A 15696-nucleotide genomic window follows, 5' to 3' on the forward strand; every position below is an offset into this window, starting at 1 on the left:
GCGGTGCGGGCAAGGTGGGACTAGTGTAGCTGGGGCGTGTTGGTCGATGTGGGCAGGTGGGACTAGTGTAGCTGGGGCGTGTTGGGCGGTGTGGGCAGGTGGGACTAGTGTAGCTGGGGCATGTTGGGCGGTGTGGGCAGGTAGGACTAGTGTAGATGGGGCATGTTGGGCGGTGTGGGCAGGTGGGACTAGTGTAGCTGGGGCATGTTGGCCGGTGTGGGCAGGTGGGACTAGTGTAGCTGGGGCATGTTGGCCGGTGTGGCCAAGTTGGGCTGAAGGGCCTGTTTCCGCACTGTATCACTCTATGACTGTGACTCTCTGACTCCACAGATGGCCAGACCCCGAGCACAGGAGAGGGCTCGCAGGAGAGTGAGGGGAGTGCCACGGACGACAGCCCGGCCCAGCACCCTGGCGCGGGCGATACCCCTGGGCGCAGTGGGCAGCGGCGGAGGAGAGACCTGGTGCTGCTGGGCTGTGCCAACGTGCTGTGCTCGGTGGCGGTGGGCTGGGACCTGCTGGAGGTGGGGAGGCAGAGAGTCCTGCAGGAGGAGTCGCGGGAGGAGAGGAGGAGGCACGAGGGCATATTCCAGTGGGGCGGCCGTGCCCGGTGCACCAGCAGCCCGCCGGGCCGCGTGCCAGCCCGCAGGGAGCCCTCCACCCTGCCCTCGCTGGAGGCCTCCCCCTCCGTCACCCTCCTCTCCCTCTCCTCCTTCTCCGACTGCAACTCCGCCCGCTCCCTGCTGAGGCCGGACGGCGAGGACGGCAACGCCGGGCACCAGGCGCCGGCCGCCCTCTGCGACCCGCCGCGGCGCGCCAACCCGCTGGTGGACCTGGCGGTGGAGAGCTTCAAGAGGGACCCGCGCCAGTCGCTCACCCCCACCCACATCAGCGTCCCCTCCGCCCCCAAGCGCGGGCACAGGAGGATCCCGTCAGACAGCGCCATCCAGCAGCAGCCGCAGGGACTGCAGGCGCACAGGAGGACTCCGTCCGACGGCAGCCCACAGAACCTGCCCACCACCGGTAATGCCCCACAACCTTCCCCACCCGTGTGACCGGGCACCCAAGGGTGACTGGGACCCCCCCCCCCCCCCTCCCTGCGGGCGAGGTGCATCGCTGAGGGCCGACCAGGAGCCGGTGGGACAGTCAGAAAGATCTTGTACTTGAACCTGGTCATAACTCATCGGAGCCCATTGTGTCCCTGTCATGGCCGATCGATCCATTGTCTTGCCTTCCCCCATTACCCCTGGCACAGTGTCACAGCGGGTAGAGCCGCTGCCTCACAGCGCCACAGACCTGGGTGCTGTCTGTACGGAGTTTGCACGCTCTCCCCGTGACCTGCGTGGGTTTTCTCCGGGATCTTCGGTTTCCTCCCACACTCCAAAGATGTACAGGTTTGTAGGCTAATTGGCTTGGTAAAATTGTCCCTGGTGCGTCCCTGGTAAATAATATTAGTGTGTGGGATAGTGTTAGTGTGCGGGGATAGTATTAGTGTGCAGAGATAGTATTAGTGTGCGAGGATAGTATTAGTGTGCGGGGATAGTGTAGTGTTCCTTGATAGTATTAGTGTGCGGGGATGGTGTTAGTGTGCAAGGATAGTGTTAGTGTGCGGGGATAGTATTAGTGTGCAGAGATAGTATTAGTGTGCGAGGATAGTATTAGTGTGCGGGGATGGTGTTAGTGTTCCTTGATAGTATTAGTGTGCGGGGATGGTGTTAGTGTGCAAGGATAGTGTTAGTGTGCAAGGATAGTGTTAGTGTGCGGGGATGGTGTTAGTGTGCAAGGATAGTGTTAGTGTGCGGGGATAGTATTAGTGTGCAAGGATAGTGTTAGTGTGCGGGGATCGCTGGTCGGCACGTACTCGGTGGGCCGAAGGGCCTGTTTCCTCGCTGTAACTCTAAACCAGACTATACTAACCCTCCTCCCTGTGACCCTCTGTCTCCCCGTTCCCTCTCCAGGCCCCTCCAAGGACAGCGGTGAGATTCCACGCCTGCCGGACCCGGCGTCCATGCTGCCGCCCGTGCTGCGGCGAAGGGCCTCGGACAAGGACGAGGCGCTGGAGCGGCCCAAGACGCTGGAGTTCGCCCCCCGTCCCCGGCCTTTGGCAGGGAGGCCCCGCATCGACCCCTGGCGCTTTGTCTCCCTCAGCCGGACCCTCAGCTCGTCGCCGGCCAGCAGCACCGGGACGCCCAGCAGCGGCTGCACGGCCGATGAGCATCTGGGCCTCTCCTGCCCGTCCGGCTCGGACACCGGCCGCAGCCTGCTGGACATGGACATCGAGGGCCAGACTGCGGACGGCACCGTGCCGCTCTGCCGCGCCGACCTGGCCCCTCACAAGGACTCCATTTACAGCGTGGAGGAGGACCACATGCGCTGAGAGCCCGTCGCTAGGCCTCAACCCCGTCGCTAGGCCTCAACCCCGTCGCTAGGCCTCAACCCCGTCGCCCCGGCAACGGGCTGCCGCCGCCGCCCTTTGACCCGGCCTCCGCCAGCATCTGCTGCTCTGATTGGACCGTTCAACATTTCCCAGCTACCCGACGGGATAACGTATCGTCCAATCGCAGGGCTTCAAACGGCCGCCCCTCCAGGTGAACAAAATGGCGGCGGCCTGGCGAAAACAAGAGTATCTTGGTTCAAGAACCTCCCGAGAGCAGGTAACGTTGAGTGTCAAGTCTCCCTCTGATCTGACCCAAGAGGTTTCATTGAATATCTCCTAATGGGTGCTCCCCTTCAATCAAACAGCTGAGATATAATGCATGGAATCCAAGGAAGCATCTCCAATCTTCATGAGGAACGCATCCAATCTTCCTATGGTTTTGCTCCTGGTCCTACACGGATTATGCTTCAGCTTCATCCATCCTCAGAGAGACTCTGGTCGAGCAGACATGGGCTTAGAAGCCTTTCCTCCCATTTTCCCTTGCACATAGGGTTGCCAACTTCCTCACCCCCAAATACGGGACAAAGGGTGACCGCCTCGCGCCCCACGTGACCTCACCCAGCCAGCGGCCACGTGCTCCCGCTCCACCAATGGCGGCAGCCATTGGTGGAGCGGGAACACGTGGCCGCTGGCTGGGTGAGGTCACGTGGGGCGCGTGGCGGTGACGTCACCCTTTGTCCTGTATTTGGGGGTGAGGAAGTTGGCAACCCTGCTAATACGGGACAAGGGCGGTCCCGTACGCGACAAACTAGCCCAAAATACCGGATGTCCAGGCTAATACGGGACAGTTGGCAACCCTACTGGCACCCAAGAGGAAGATGTTTACCTTCCCTTGAACCCCTGGGATTTCAATTCAGGGAATTGCTGGAGGATATTTTAACTTAGGACAATATTTATTTTCATTTGTAGAAACACTGCTGATTTTTCACTACTGATTTGACACCACAAAGTCGATACTGCAATAGAAGAAGTCGATATGTTTTTCTGAAATGCGTTTGATATAAGAGCCATATTATTAACTTGTGAATTAATTTGTGAGTAAACTTCACCTCACATTTTTGAAGGTGCTGCCTTTTGAAAACGGAAACTACATTCACACCATAATGAACACAACTCTCAATTAGCAATATTTATTTCAATACTTTAGTTTAGTTTAGAGATGCAGCCCACCCAGTCCACGCCGGTTCGATGTTATCCGCACTTTCTCATCCGCTCCCTACACAAGAGAGAATAATTAAACTACAGACCCGCACGTCTTGGGGAAAACCTGCAAACTCCACACCATCTGCACCCGAGGTCAGGATTGAACTGGACGCTGTGAGGCAGCAGCTTTACCCACTGCTCCAGAGTGCTGCCCCTCGTACGACAGTGAAGGGTTTTATTTCATTTAGTTAGTCATTCAATAAAGGTTTCTTTGCTGCAAGAAATGACCAGGATCACATTTGGGCTTGGTCTTTCAAATGCAGGTTCGTTAAAAAAATTAAGGCCGTAAGGAATTGGAGCAGAATTAGGCCATTCGGCCCATCGTCTACTCCGCCAATCAATCACTGCTGATCTATCTCTCCCTCCTAACCCCATTCTCCTGCCTTCTACCCCCTAACCCCTGACACCCGTACTAGTCAAGAATCTATCTCTGCCTTAAAAATACCCATTAACATTTGATCGGAAGGAATCTGTTAAATAAACAAGCTGTTTAAAGTGGGGGGGGAAAACTGGCGAGCTCTCTCCCATCTGACACTTGTTATAGTCATTGGATGAATAACTTGTAAGTTTTACCAAAGATAGACACAGATGCTGGAGAAACTCAGCGGGTCAGGCAGCATCTCTGGAGAACATGGATAGGTGACGTTTCACAGAGTGCTGGAGTAACTCAGCGGGTCAGGCAGCATCTCTGGAGAGAGGGAATGGGTGACGTTTCGGGTCGAGACCCTTCTTTAGACCCGAAGGAATGGGTGACGTTTCTGGTCTCGACCCAAAAAACATCACCCATTCCTTCTCTCCAGAGATGCTGCCTGACCCGCTGAGTTACTCCAGCATTTTGTGTCTAACCTGCAATAGAGGAAGATTATTCCTTCCCCAGTGAAATAGAAGAGGGGAGAATATTAAAGGATTTTTCATGCAATCTCGGACAACCAGCGTCTGCATTCTCAGTCAAATAACGCTAATTAAAGATGTAAATGGTGTAAATGAAGGTAAATAATATGCATCCCAGGTGTGTGTGTGTGTGTGTGTGTGTGTGCACTACAAAGACATATCATGGGCGCACAAGTCAATTCGACAGCAAATGTAATATAAATCGTCGAGAATGATGTTTAAATTTTTAGCTCCGTGTAAATACTTGTAAATTATATCAAGAATATGCCAGGTTTTATTGGCTTGATTCGCCCTTAAGTTATACCATGATCGGATTGGTGACTCTGTGATTTGTAGAGGAAATTAAAATAATTTGTCAACGAGTGGTTCTTTATTTTCATTTGCACCGTCCCCATCTCCTGCCTTGCCCTTATCATCCACCCACAGCATTCTCTTCACACGGCCCTCTTTCCTCTCCCCCACCCTCCCCCTCTTTTTCTCTCCCTCAACACTCTCTCTCTCTCTCTCTCTCTCTCTCTCTCTCTCTCTCTCTCTCTCTCTCTCTCTCTCTCTCTCTCTCTCTCTCTCTCCCTCCCTCCCTCCCTCCCTCCCTCTCTCTCTCCCTCCCTCCCTCCCTCCCTCCCTCTCTCTCTCTCTCTCTCTCTCTCCCTCCCTCCCTCCCTCTCTCCCTCCCTCCCTCCCTCCCTCCCTCCCTCTCTCTCTCTCTCTCTCCCTCCCTCCCTCCCTCCCTCCCTCCCTCCCTCCCTCCCTCCCTCTCTCTATCCCTCCCTCCCTTCCTCCCTCCCTCTCTCCCTCTCTCTCTCTCTCTCTCTTCCCCCCCCCATTCTTCCCTCTCCCCCAACTTTCCCTTGTTCTCTCTCTCCAATCTTCCCCCTCTCTCTCCCCCACCCTTTCCTCTTCTCACCTCTGCCTCACTCTTTCCCCTCCCTCTCTCCCCAACCTTAACTCGCTCTCTCTCTCTCCTCATTCTTCCCTCTCCCCCCAACTTTCCCTTGTTCTCTCTCTCCAATCTTCCTCCTCCCTCTCCCCCCAACCTTTCCTCTCCTCTTCTCTCCTCTGCCTCACTCTTTCCCTCCCCCTCTTCTCTCCCCCCCCCCCCCACATGTTACCTTTGGTGACCCTAGCAGAATGACCCTTTTCCTCTTCCCCCCTCTCCTCCCTGGCGTGTTTAATCCACCTACTACCGCTGTACAATTTCCCTTCGGTCTGTGTGTCTGGCGTCTCTGTCACTGGTCCCAGAGAGATCGAGGTCCTCGTTCCTCGACCCACTTTAGCAGTTGTATCCAAAACAGCCCCTGAATTAGGGAATCAGGAATGGGCAATGAATACTGGGCTTTGTTCAGATCCTGCAGATGACCATCAATAGACAATAGGTGCAGGAGGAGGCCATTCGGCCCTTCGAGCCAGCACCGCCATTCAATGTGATCATGGCTGATTATTCTCAATCAGTACCCCGTTCCTGCCTTCTCCCCATACCCCCTGACTCCGCTATCCTTAAGAGCTCTATCTAGCTCTCTCTTGAATGCATTCAGAGAATTGGCCTCCACTGCCTTCTGAGGCAGAGAATTCCACAGATTCACAACTCTCTGACTGAAAAAGTTCTTCCTCATCTCCATTCTAAATGGCCTACCCCTTATTCTTAAACTGTGGCCCCTGGTTCTGGACTCCCCCAACATTGGGAACATGTTTCCTGCCTCTAACGTGTCCAACCCCTTAATAATCTTATACGTTTTGATAAGATCCCCTCTCATCCTTCCAAATTCCAGTGTATACAAGCCTAGTCGCTCCAGTCTTTCAACATCTGACAGTCCTGCCATTCCAGGAATTAACCTAGTAAACCTATGCTGCACGCCCTCAATAGCAAGAATATCCTTCCTCAAATTTGGAGACCAAAACTGCACACAGTACTCCAGGTGTGGTCTCACTAGGGCCCTGTACAACTGCAGAAGGACCTCTTTGCTCCTATACTCAACTCCTCTTGTTATGAAGGCCAACATTCCATTGGCTTTCTTCACTGCCTGCTGTACCTGCATGCTTCCTTTCAGTGACTGAATCACTAGGACACCCAGATCACGTTGTACGTCCCCTTTTCCTAACTTGACACCATTCAGATAATACTCTGCCTTCCTATTCTTACCACCAAAGTGGATAACCTCACACTTATCCACATTAAACTGCATCTGCCATGCATCCGCCCACTCACACAACCTGTCCAAGTCACCCTGCAACCTCATAGCATCTTCCTCACAGTTCACACTACCACCCAGCTTTGTATCATCTGCAAATTTGCTAATGGTACTTTTAATCCCTTCATCCAAGTCATTAATGTATATTGTAAATAGCTGCGGTCCCAGCACCGAACCTTGCGGTACCCCACTAGTCACTGCCTGCCATTCTGAAAGGGACCCATTTATCCCCACTCTTTGCTTTCTGTCTGTTAACCAATTTTCTATCCATGTCAGTACCCTACCTCCAATACGATGTGCTCTAATTTTGCCCACTAATCTCCTATGTGGGAACTTGTCGAAGGCTTTCTGAAAGTCGAGGTACACCACATCCACTGGCTCTCCCCTGTCAATTTTCCTAGTTACATCCTCAAAAAAATTCCAGAAGGTTAGTCAAGCATGATTTCCCCTTCGTAAATTCATGCTGACTCGGAACGATCCTGTTACTGCTATCCAAATGCTCCGCAATTTCGTCTTTTATAATTGACTCCAGAATCTTCCCCACCACTGATGTCAGACTAACTGGTCTATAATTTCCCGTTTTCTCTCTCCTTCCTTTCGTAAAAAGTGGGATGACACAAAGGTTCACGTGTGTAGGAAGGACTGCAATTCCCAGTCTTAAACCGAAGACTGACAGAAAAAGCTGGAGTAACTCAGTGGGACAGGCACCATCTCTGATCTGGAGTCTCAAGTCTGGGTTACAGGAGCAAATGCCACCGTGCCACAAGGTGGCAGCGTGGAGTCAGCACTGGGAACAAACAAAACAGGACTTTCACATGAAGAAAGACTGGATAGACTCGGCTTGTACTCGCTGGAATTCAGAAGATTGAGGGGGGATCTTATAGAAACGTACAAAATTCTTAAGGGGTTGGACAGGCTAGATGCGGGAAGATTGTTCCCGATGTTGGGGAAGTCCAGAACAAGGGGGTCACAGTTTAAGGATAAGGGGGGAAGTCTTTTAGGACCGAGATGAGAACGTTTTTTTTTCACGCAGAGAGTGGTGAATCTGTGGAATTCTCTGCCACAGAAGGTAGTTGAGGCCAGTTCATTGGCTATATTTAAGAGGGAGTTAGATGTGGCCCTTGTGGCTAAAGGGATCAGGGGGTATGGAGAGAAGGCAGGTACGGGATACTGAGTTGGATGATCAGCCATGATCATAATTGAATGGCGGTGCGTACAGGCTCGAAGGCCGAATGGCCTACTCCTGCACCTATTTTCTATGTTTCTAAAACCAAAGGTGCTGGAAAACTCGGCAGTGAAACACAAAGTGCTGGAGGAACTCAACGGGTCAGGCAGCATCTGTGGAGGGAAACGGACAGACTGCGTTTCGAGTCAGGACCCTTCTTCTCACCACCAGTTTTATCAGGTCACTAGTACTGGTAGAACGAAGGACAAGTTTGAAGAAGGGTCTTGACCCGAAACATCACCCATTCCTTCTCTCCACAGATGCTATCTGTCCCGCTGAGTTACTCCAGCATTTTATGTGTCTATCTTTGAAGAACAAATTAGTCTAGCTGGTCAGTGGCGAAGTGGCAGAGTTGCTGCCTTACAGCGCCGGAGACCCGGGTTTGATCCTGACTACGGGACCGAGTGGGTTTTCTCCGGGTGCTCCAGTTTCTACCCACATGCCAGTGTCGTGCAGGTTTGTCGGTTAATTCGCTTCTGTAAAATCACCCCTCGTGTGTAGGACATAGAACTAGTGTGTACGGGTGATCGATGGTGAGCATGGATTCAGTGGGCCGAAGGGCCTGTTTCCACGCTGTATCTCTAAACTAGAGCTCTTAAGGATAGCGGAGTCAGGGGGGTATGGGGAGAAGGCAGGAACGGGGTACTGATTGAGAATGATCAGCCATGATCACATTGAATGGTGGTGCTGGCTCGAAGGGCCGAATGGCCTCCTCCTGCACCTATTGTCTATTGTCTACCTCTACATTTTACAATTATAGCCAGCAATTATCAACCTCTTAAACACTGCACACCAGTGTTCTCAACAGACACAAGGAACTGCAGGGGCTGGTTTATGAAAAAAGACACTAACTGCTGGAGTAACTCAGCGGGTCAGGCAGAATCTATGGAGAACATGGATAAGTGACGTTTCGGGTCAGAACCCTTCTTCAGAAAGTCTGAATCTTTTCTCCCAAGATGCTGCCCGACCTACTGAGTTACTCTAGCATTTTGGGTCTATCTTTGCTACAAACTAGTATCTGCAGGTCCTTCCTACGAACTCTATAGAAGGGAAACCCTCGTCTAGATTAACATTAGTTTGGTTTTACAGACTGAGGAGAGTCAGGGGAAAGGGAAACGAGATAAATAGAAGGTGCAGGACAAATGAATTAAAGATATCAGATGAAAGAGAAGGGTCTTGACCCGAAATGTCACCTAGTCCATTTCTCCAGAAATGCTGCCTGACCCGCTGAGTTACTCCAGCAGTTAGTGTCTTTTTTCATAAACCAGCCCCTGCAGTTCCTTGTGTCTGTTGAGAACACTGGTGTGCAGTGTTTAAGAGGTTGATAATTGCTGGCTATAATTGTAAAATGTAGAGGTAGACAATAGACAATAGGTGCAGGAGGAGGCCATTCGGCCCTTCGAGCCAGCACCACCATTCAATGTGATCATGGCTGATCATTCTCAATCAGTACCCCGTTCCTGCCTTCTCCCCATACCCCCTGACTCCGCTATCCTTAAGAGCTCTAGTTTAGAGATACAGCGTGGAAACAGGCCCTTCGGCCCACTGAATCCATGCTCACCATCGATCACCCGTACACACTAGTTCTATGTCCTACACACGAGGGGTGATTTTACAGAAGCGAATTAACCTACAAACCTGCACGACACTGGCATGTGGGTAGAAACTGGAGCACTCGGAGAAAACCTACACGGTCACATGGAGAATGTACTCCAGGTTGTTGTGCCGGTCTTAGGTTTAAACCAGTATCTGCAATTCCTCATAACACACTTGAGGGACAGAGCAACTCCTACGGATACACTGGGTCCATCAGGCAAGAGGTACAGAAGTGTGAAAACGCACACACCTGCAGATTCAGGGACAGTTTCTTCCCAGCTGTTGTCAATAGACAATAGGTGCAGGAGGAAGCCATTCGGCCCTTCAAGCCAGCACCGCCATTCACCGTCATCATGGCTGATCATTCTCAATCAGTACCCCGTTCCTGCCTTCTCCCCATACCCCCTGACTCCGCTATCCTTAAGAGCTCTATCCAGCTCTCTCTTGAATGCATTCAGAGAATTGGCCTCCACTGCCTTCTGAGGCAGAGAATTCCACAGATTCACAACTCTCTGACTGAAAAAGTTTTTCCTAATCACAGTTCTAAATGGCCTACCCCTTATTCTTAAACCGTGGCCCCTTGTTCCGGACTCCCCCAACATTGGGAACATGTTTCCTGCCTCTAACGTGTCCAACCCCTTAATAATCTTATACGTTTCGATAAGATCCCCTCTCATCCTTCTAAATTCCAGTGTATACAAAGCTAGAGTCCAGAACCAGGGGCCACAGTTTAAGAATAAGGGGTAGGCCATTTAGAACAGAGATGAGGAAAAACCTTTTCAGTCAGAGAGTTGTGAATCTGTGGAATTCTCTGCCTCAGAGGGCAGTGGAGGCCAATTCTCTGAATACATTCAAGAGAGAGGTAGATAGAGCTCTTAAGGATAGCGGAGTCAGGGGGTATGGGGAGAAAGCAGGAACGGGGTACTGATTGAGAATGATCAGCCATGATCACATTGAATGGCGGTGCTGGCTCGAAGGGCCGAATGGCCAACTCCTGCACCTATTGTCTATTGTCTATAGTCGCTCCAGTCTTTCAACATATGACAGTCCCGCCATTCCGGGAATTAACCTAGTAAACCTACGCTGCACGCCCTCAATAGCAAGAATATCCTTCCTCAGATTTGGAGACCAAAACTGCACACAGTACTCCAGGTGCAGTCTCACTAGGGCCCTGTACAACTGCAGAAGGACTTCTTTGTTCCAATACTGAACTTCTGTTGTTGTGAAGGCCAACATTTCATTGGCTTTCTTCACTGCCTGCTGTACCTGCATGCTTCCTTTCAGTGACTGATGCACTAACTGCAGAAGGACCTCTTTGCTCCAGGCAACTGAACCATCCTACCACAACCAGAAAGCAGATAGTGCTGAGCTACTATCTACCTCATTGGTGAGTCTGACCCTCGTACTATCCTTAATCAGGATCCCAGGACTTCTCAGATCCTTTGTAAGAAGGGATGGGCAGGGTTTCCAGGAGCGCAGCCATCACTGCAGACCAGCCATGCAGTAAACTGTCGCATTAAACTGCTTCTGCCTTGCCACCTGCAGGGAGGGAAATATGGTCTGACACCAACCAGCCAAGCTAGCTTCTCGGGCAGTTAGTTTCCTAGCAACCGTGCTATTTTTGGTTAGCCACGAAATGCTGTCAACTTGCTGAACAATATCTGAAAGTGTACGTTTCTGATTTTGATCTGCTCTGCCAACATGGTGTCCCCTGGGTGGAGATGGTGTCCCCTGGGTGGAGATGGTGTCCCCTGGGTGGAGATGGTGTCCCCTGGGTGGAGATGGTGTCCCCTGGGTGGAGATGTGGTCCCCTGGGTGGAGATGGTGTCCCCTGGGTGGAGATGGTGTCCCCTTGGTGGAGATTTGACCCCTGGGTGGAGATAGACAATAGACAATAGGTGCAGGAGGAGGCCATTTGGCCCTTCGAGCCAGCACCGCCATTCAATGTGATCATGGCTGATCATTCTCAATCGGTACCCCGTTCCTGCCTTCTCCCCATACCCCCTGACTCCGCTGTCCTTAAGAGCTCTATCTAGCTCTCTCTTGAATGCATTCAGAGAATTCCACAGATTCACAACTCTCTGACTGAAAAAGTTTTTCCTCATCTCCGTTCTAAATGGCCTACCCCTTATTCTTAAACTGTGGCCCCTTGTTCTGGACTCCCCCAACATTGGGAACATGTTTCCTGCCTCTAACGTGTCCAACCCCTTAATAATCTTATACGTTTCGATAAGATCTCCTCTCATCCAGGGGAGATGGTGTCCCCTGGGTGGAGAAGTAGTCCCCTGGGTGGAGATGGTGTCCTCTGGGTGGAGATGGCGTCCCCTGGGTGGAGATGGTATCCCCTGGGTGGAGATACTGTCCCCTGGGTGGAGATGGTGTCCCCTGGGTGGGTGGAGATGGTGTCCCCTGGGTGGAGATGGTGTCCCCTGGGTGGAGATGTGGTCCCCTGGGTGGAGATGGTGTCCCCTGGGTGGAGATGGTGTCCCCTGGGTGGAGATGTGGTCCCCTGGGTGGAGATGGTGTCCCCTGGGTGGAGATGGTGTCCCTGGGATGGAGATGGTGTCCCCTGGGTGGAGATGGTGTCCTCTGGGTGGAGAAGTAGTCCCCTGGGTGGAGATGGTATCCCCTGGGTGGAGATACTGTCCCCTGGGTGGAGATGGTGTCCCCTGGGTGGGTGGAGATGGTGTCCCCTGGGTGGAGATGGTGTCCCCTGGGTGGAGATGTGGTCCCCTGGGTGGAGATGGTGTCCCCTGGGTGGAGATGGTGTCCCCTGGGTGGAGATGTGGTCCCCTGGGTGGAGATGGTGTCCTCTGGGTGGAGATGGTGTCCCCTGGGTGGAGATGGTGTCCTCTGGGTGGAGATGGTGTCCTCTGGGTGGAGATGGTGTCCCCTGGGTGGAGATGGTGTCCTCTGGGTGGAGATGGTGTCCTCTGGGTGGAGGTGCTGTCTCCCAAGTCTGTGCATGGACCCGAGGATTTCCCAGAATCTGGACTGCCGATCACAGAGACCGAATCGACGCACAGAGGCGGCAAATTAGTTTTGTTTATTGTCATCTGTATCGAGGTACCGTGGAAAGCTTTTGGTGCGCGCAAAAAGGGTGGCACGGTGGCGCAGCGGTAGAGTTGCTGCCTTACAGCGCTTGCAGCGCCGGAGTCCCGGGTTCCATCCCGACTACAGGTACTGTCTGTACGGAGCCTGCACGTTCTCCCAGTGAGTTTTCCCCGAAATCTTCGGACTCCTCCCACACTCCAAAGACGTACAGGTATGTGTAAATTGGCTTGGTGTACGTGTAAATTGCCCCTGGTGTGTGCAGGATACTGTGCTCAGTAGCCCGCAGGGGCTGGTTTACAAAAAAAAGACACAAAGTGCTGGAGTAACTCAGCGGGTCAGGCAGCATCGCTGGAGAACATGGATAAGTGACGTTTCAAGTCGTGGTGTCTGAGGAAGGGCCCCGACCCGAAACGTCACCTATCCGTGTTCTACAGAGATAGTTTAGTTTATTGTCACGTGTACCGAGGTACAGTGAAAAGCTTTTGTTGCGTGCTAACCAGTCAGCAGAAAGATAATGCATGATTACAATCAATCCGTTTACGTTGTATAGATACATGATGAGGGAATAACGTTTAGTGCAAGGTAAAGCCAACAAAGTCTGATCAAGGATAGTCCGAGGGTCTCCAAAGAGGTAGATGGTAGTTCAGCACTACTCTCTGGTTGATGATTCAGTGGCCTGATAGCAGATGTTGCCTGACCAGCTGAATTACTCCAGCACTTTGTGTCTTGTTCTGTGAACCAGCGTCTGCAGTTCCTTAGATCCATAATTCTGGGATGCAAACTGACAACTAATGCCACACACAATCACCAGCTAACATCTCAGCCTTTGTTCTAGTTCTTGTGTGAGAAGGAACTGCAGATGCAGGTTAGACCGAAGATAGACACAAAATGCTGGAGTAACTCAGCGGGGCAGGCAGCATTCTCTGGAGAGAAGGAACGGGCGACGTTTCGGGTCGAGACGTCATATATTTATATATATATATATATTTATAGCATATAATTATATAAATATATATAATGCTTCCATAAACAGCCCCGTGCCTCGGCCTGGGGAATGGTCTCTTGGAGGGTGTGTGTGTGTGTGTGTGTGTGTGTGTGTGTGCGTGTGTGTGGGTTGCCCACCGCGGTGAAGGATACACTGTGATATCCTCATTGTATCTGGGTCAACGTCACCCATTCTTTCTCTCCAGAGATGTTGCCAGTCCCGCTGAGTTACTCCACCATTTTGTGTCTATCTTTGGTTTCAATTCATGCATGTGGTTCCATTTTTCTACAAACATTGCAGAGCTGGAGAATCACTTACTGATGTACAGTCACCATGGAGACAGGTATATGGTTATGGATATACAACAGTGTCTGCATCTTCCCCCATGGCCTGCTGTTGATCTTGGTTCGTTCTTAACGTGTGAGGTTTTTCAAATCAAAATCCATGCGTTAAATGTGTCTTTGACCTAATTATTGCAGGTGAGTAATATTAGGTAGGAGAGGGAATGATTGACTGAGTGATCGACACAGCATGGAAACAGGCCCTTCGGCCCACCGAGTCCACGCCGACCATCGATCGCCCGTTCACACTAGTTCTACGGAGTCCACCTTTCGCATCCACTCTCTACACACCAGGGGCGATTTACAGAGGGGCCGATTAACCTACAAACCCGCACGTCTTTGGGATGTGGGAGGAAACCGGAGCGTCCGGAGGAAACCCATGTGGTCACAGGGAGAACGTGCAAACTCCACACACTGATCAGACTCCCCGCCATCAATTGGGTCTACATTTCACACGCTGCCTCGGGAAAACTGCCTCAGTTGTACAGGGCCCTAGTGAGACCGCACCTGGAGTACTGTGTGCAGTTGTACAGGGCCCTAGTGAGACCGCACCTGGAGTACTGTGTGCAGTTTTGGTCTCCAAATTTGAGGAAGGATATTCTTGCTATTGAGGGCGTGCAGCGTAGGTTTACTAGGTTAATTCCCGGAATGGCGGGACTGTCGTATGTTGAAAGACTGGATCGACTAGGCTTGTATACACTGGAATTTAGATGGATGAGAGGAGATCTTATCGAAATGTATAAGATTATTAAGGGGTTGGACACGTTAGAGGCAGGAAACATGTTCCCAATGTTGGGGGAGTCCAGAACCAGGGGCCACAGTTGAAGAATAAGGGGTAGGCCATTTAGAACTGAGATGAGGAAAAACTTTTTCAGTCAGAGAGTTGTGAATCTGTGGAATTCTCTGCCTCAGAAGGCAGTGGAGGCCAATTCTCTGAATGCATTCAAGAGAGAGTTAGATAGAGCTCTTAAGGATAGCGGAGTCAGGGGGTATGGGGAGAAGGCAGGAACGGGGTACTGATTGAGAATGATCAGCCATGATCACATTGAATGGTGGTGCTGGCTCGAAGGGTCGAATGGCCTCCTCCTGCACCTATTGTCTATTGTCTAAAGCAGCCAGCATAATCAAAGGACCTTTCTCAGCTTGTATTGTATCTGAACTCTACTCTCATCTCCTGATGGGCAGCAGATTCAAAAGCCTCAAAGCACCAGATTCAGAAACACCTTTCCCGCTGTTATCACACTACTGAATGGTATTCCCATAAGCCAGCTTATCGTCCTGACCACCCAACCTACACCATTGTGAACCTTGAACTTTTTCTCTGGAACTGTCATGTCACAATGCTGTAACATGGTATACTGCACTCTGGTATGTTTTTCTCTGCTCTACCTGTTGTTGGACATGTGTATGGCTTGGATGTACTCATGAATCGCATGGTCACAACCTGAGAACAGTGCGGAACTACTATCTACCTCTTTAGTGACCCTCGGACTATCCTTGATCGGACTTCGGTAGACACAAAATGCTGGAGTAACTCAGCGTGTCAGGCAGCATCTTTGGAGAGAAGGAATGGGTGACGTTTCGGGTCGAGACCCTTCTTCAGACTGATGTCAGGGGAGGGGGCGGGTCCCGAAACGTCACCCATTCCTTCTCTCCTGAGATGCTGCCCGACACTCTGAGTTACTCCAGCATTTTGTGTCTACCTTCGATTTTAACCAGCATCTGCAGTTTTTTTTCCCTAACTTGATCGGACTTTGCTGGCTTTACCTTGCACCAAACAT

At 51.5% G+C, this 15696-nt stretch overlaps 1 protein-coding gene across 1 annotated transcript in view; it reads left to right on the forward strand.

Moving 5' to 3' along the window:
- Window positions 1–2915, forward strand: part of LOC144611720 (mitogen-activated protein kinase kinase kinase 10-like) — a 36792-nt gene extending 33877 nt beyond the window's left edge. The window contains exons 8-9 of the mRNA XM_078430952.1: window positions 331–1020; window positions 1956–2915. Coding sequence (XP_078287078.1) covers window positions 331–1020; window positions 1956–2374 — 1109 coding nt within the window. The 3' untranslated portion in view covers window positions 2375–2915. The remainder of the gene's footprint in view (window positions 1–330; window positions 1021–1955) is intronic.
- The last annotated feature ends 12781 nt before the right edge of the window (window positions 2916–15696 follow it).

The sequence above is a fragment of the Rhinoraja longicauda genome, chromosome 41, assembly GCF_053455715.1.
Source record: "Rhinoraja longicauda isolate Sanriku21f chromosome 41, sRhiLon1.1, whole genome shotgun sequence".
Classification (NCBI taxonomy): Eukaryota; Metazoa; Chordata; class Chondrichthyes; order Rajiformes; family Arhynchobatidae; genus Rhinoraja; species Rhinoraja longicauda.